At 36.5% G+C, this 2,500-nt stretch overlaps 1 protein-coding gene across 1 annotated transcript in view; it reads left to right on the top strand.

The window, feature by feature from the left end:
• The window catches only part of LOC144976420 (CD109 antigen-like), a 61,947-nt gene that overhangs the window by 45,075 nt on the left and 14,372 nt on the right, over positions 1-2,500 (top strand). Inside the window, exons 28-29 of the mRNA XM_078920709.1 lie at positions 765-942; positions 2,256-2,485. Of these exons, the coding sequence (XP_078776835.1) occupies positions 765-942; positions 2,256-2,485 (408 nt within the window). The remainder of the gene's footprint in view (positions 1-764; positions 943-2,255; positions 2,486-2,500) is intronic.

The raw sequence follows: 2,500 nt of genomic DNA, 5'->3' as shown, positions 1-2,500 counted from the left end.
ATATTGCGCTTTATAAAGCTCAATATTTTTTTTAAAAAGCTCAATCTGTCCTATTGTTTTTAAATCACTGCACTCTGATTGTCCTGGATACATTTAAATACTTCAATTCTACGTCCCATCCAGGAAATCCTAGATCAAAGTCTGATAATCACATATGCCTGTGAAGACAAAAATGACTCGCAAAATTGGCGAGCATGCGGTTGAATATTCTGCACCCCTTATCTGGAACTCCCTTCCAAGATATATCAGAGACAGTAATGATGCAGAATTCTTTTTTTTTTAAATCAACTTAAAACGTTTCTTTTTAATATGCAGCTATGTGGAATTATATTGCTTTGCTTCATAATGCATGTTTGAGTGGTTGTATGTTTGAGTGAAAGTAGCCACGTTATTGTTAAGCGCTTTGAGCTTGTTGATATACGGGGTAAGGCGCTATATAAAAACCATATATTATCATTATAATTAATACCAAGGCGCCGACATCTCATAACGACGCGCGAAAAGGAGTAATTAATTAAAAAAAGGTATTAAAAAGTCCATTTAACAACCCCCCCCCCCCACCAAAAAAAACAACAACAAACAAACAAACAATCCAAAAAAACCCACCCCCCCCCCCAAAAAAAAAAAAAAAAAAAAAAACCAAAAAAAAAACCCAACAGCAACAACAAAACAAAACAAAACAAAAAAGGAAACCAAAAAAAAAAAAAAAATAAAAAACAATAATAAAAAAATAAAAATACCCAAACCGTAATTGAATTTTCCAGAACATGCGATGTCTGGAGACTACCAAGAGAAGAGCTGCCAGGTATCTGTCGCGCCAGTTCCACTCCATCAAGTCAGACGAGGTGTTCTTCATGGCCATTTCCACCTACGCCTTGTCTCTCACGGAGGTCAGCTCTGGAGTCTTCACCAATAAACTCTTGACATTACAGAGGAATGGAAGTAAGGCTATAATAATAATAATAATAATAATAATAATAATAATAATAATAATAATAATAATAATAATAATAATAATAATAATAATAATGATAATAATAATAATAATAATAATAATAATAATAATAGTAATAATAATAATAATAATAATAATAATGCGTCATTTTTATAGCGCCCTTTTCCACCGAAAGTACTCGGAAGCGCTTATAAAAAGACACACACACACACACACACACACACACATTTATATATATATATATATATATATATATATATATATATATATATATATATATATGAGAGTGAGAACTACTCGATAAAAATGGCAGGCTAGAACAATAAGAAAGAACTGAGTGACGTCAATTTCGTTCTATCAATAGTCAAAAATCTATCGATAGAACGAAGATGACGTCACTCAAGCCTTTGTTACTTTTTTTTGCCATCCCTGTTAATGAGTAATTCTCACTAAACTGTTTTACCCAGACTATAAACGTTCAAGTTTTCATAGTTTTGTGTGTTGGTCCGTCATACTTCCGGGCGGCAATGTTGTGAGTTTCTTAGCCAAGCGCTCAGTATCTATTAATCATTGAGCCTTTATTGTTTCGATGTAAGTTGTCCTCCTAATAGTAATCACTGTATAGATAGTATGCGCTTGGCTAAAAAGCTCACAACATTGCCATCCGGAAATTTAACGGACCAACACATAAAACTATGTGTAACCTAAAACGTTTATAGTCTGGTTCATAGAGTTAAGTAAGAATTACTCATAAACGCGGATGGCAAAAAACAATAACAAAGACCCGAGTGACGCCAACTTCATTCTATCTATAGGATGAAGTTGACTTCACTCAGCTATTTATTATTATTTTTAGATCTAATTGTGTGATTAGTTCTCACTTAACTCCCTCTAACCGACTTTATCCGTAGCCATCGTTAACTTTTGCCTGTCACGAGAACCCTTTAAGACTTATAGTTTGACATCATTTTTAAGGTTTGTATTGCGTCTGGTGAGTTGTCGTTAGTAGAGCTCAAGGAAACAAGTGATTCCATTGGTTGACCTATTGAATACAACTCAAGATTTGTTTTCTTTTGTGACCAAGGACTTATCTTTTGACGTCATCTTTTGGTCAGTGTCAGGCTATAAGCTAACGATGGCCGCGCAATAACCCGTTTAAGGTTCCGTTTTCCTTTTGGGCATTTTTGATCTGGCTGGCAGAATTGGTGAGTATATTATCTTAACCCATGCCATCAATCGGACATAACACAACTAAAGAGCAGAAAAATTCGCATAAAACATTGATACTTTTCTCTTCCAGCGTACTTCGCGGATGGCATCGTGTACCCGAACCCCAGGAAGTTCGACAAGAACGCCTGGTACAACCAACCCCGCCAGGAGCTGATGAACGAAGCGTATGCCATCCAGTCCACGGCGTACGCTCTGATGGCCCTGATGCCCAGTGACTCCTTCATCAAGGACCAGCGTGACCAGATGATGGCCTGGATCAATACGCTCAGGAACTCTGTCGGAGGGTTCGCTTCCACCCAAGTACCCCCCCCCCCT

The sequence above is a fragment of the Berghia stephanieae genome, chromosome 7 (genome assembly GCF_034508935.2).
Source record: "Berghia stephanieae isolate SIO BIC M18660-M18661 chromosome 7, UCSD_Bste_1.3, whole genome shotgun sequence".
In the NCBI taxonomy this organism is placed as follows: domain Eukaryota; kingdom Metazoa; phylum Mollusca; class Gastropoda; order Nudibranchia; family Aeolidiidae; genus Berghia; species Berghia stephanieae.
The sequence above is the reverse complement of the archived record's forward strand: the minus strand, read 5'-3'. Positions and strand labels throughout refer to the sequence as shown.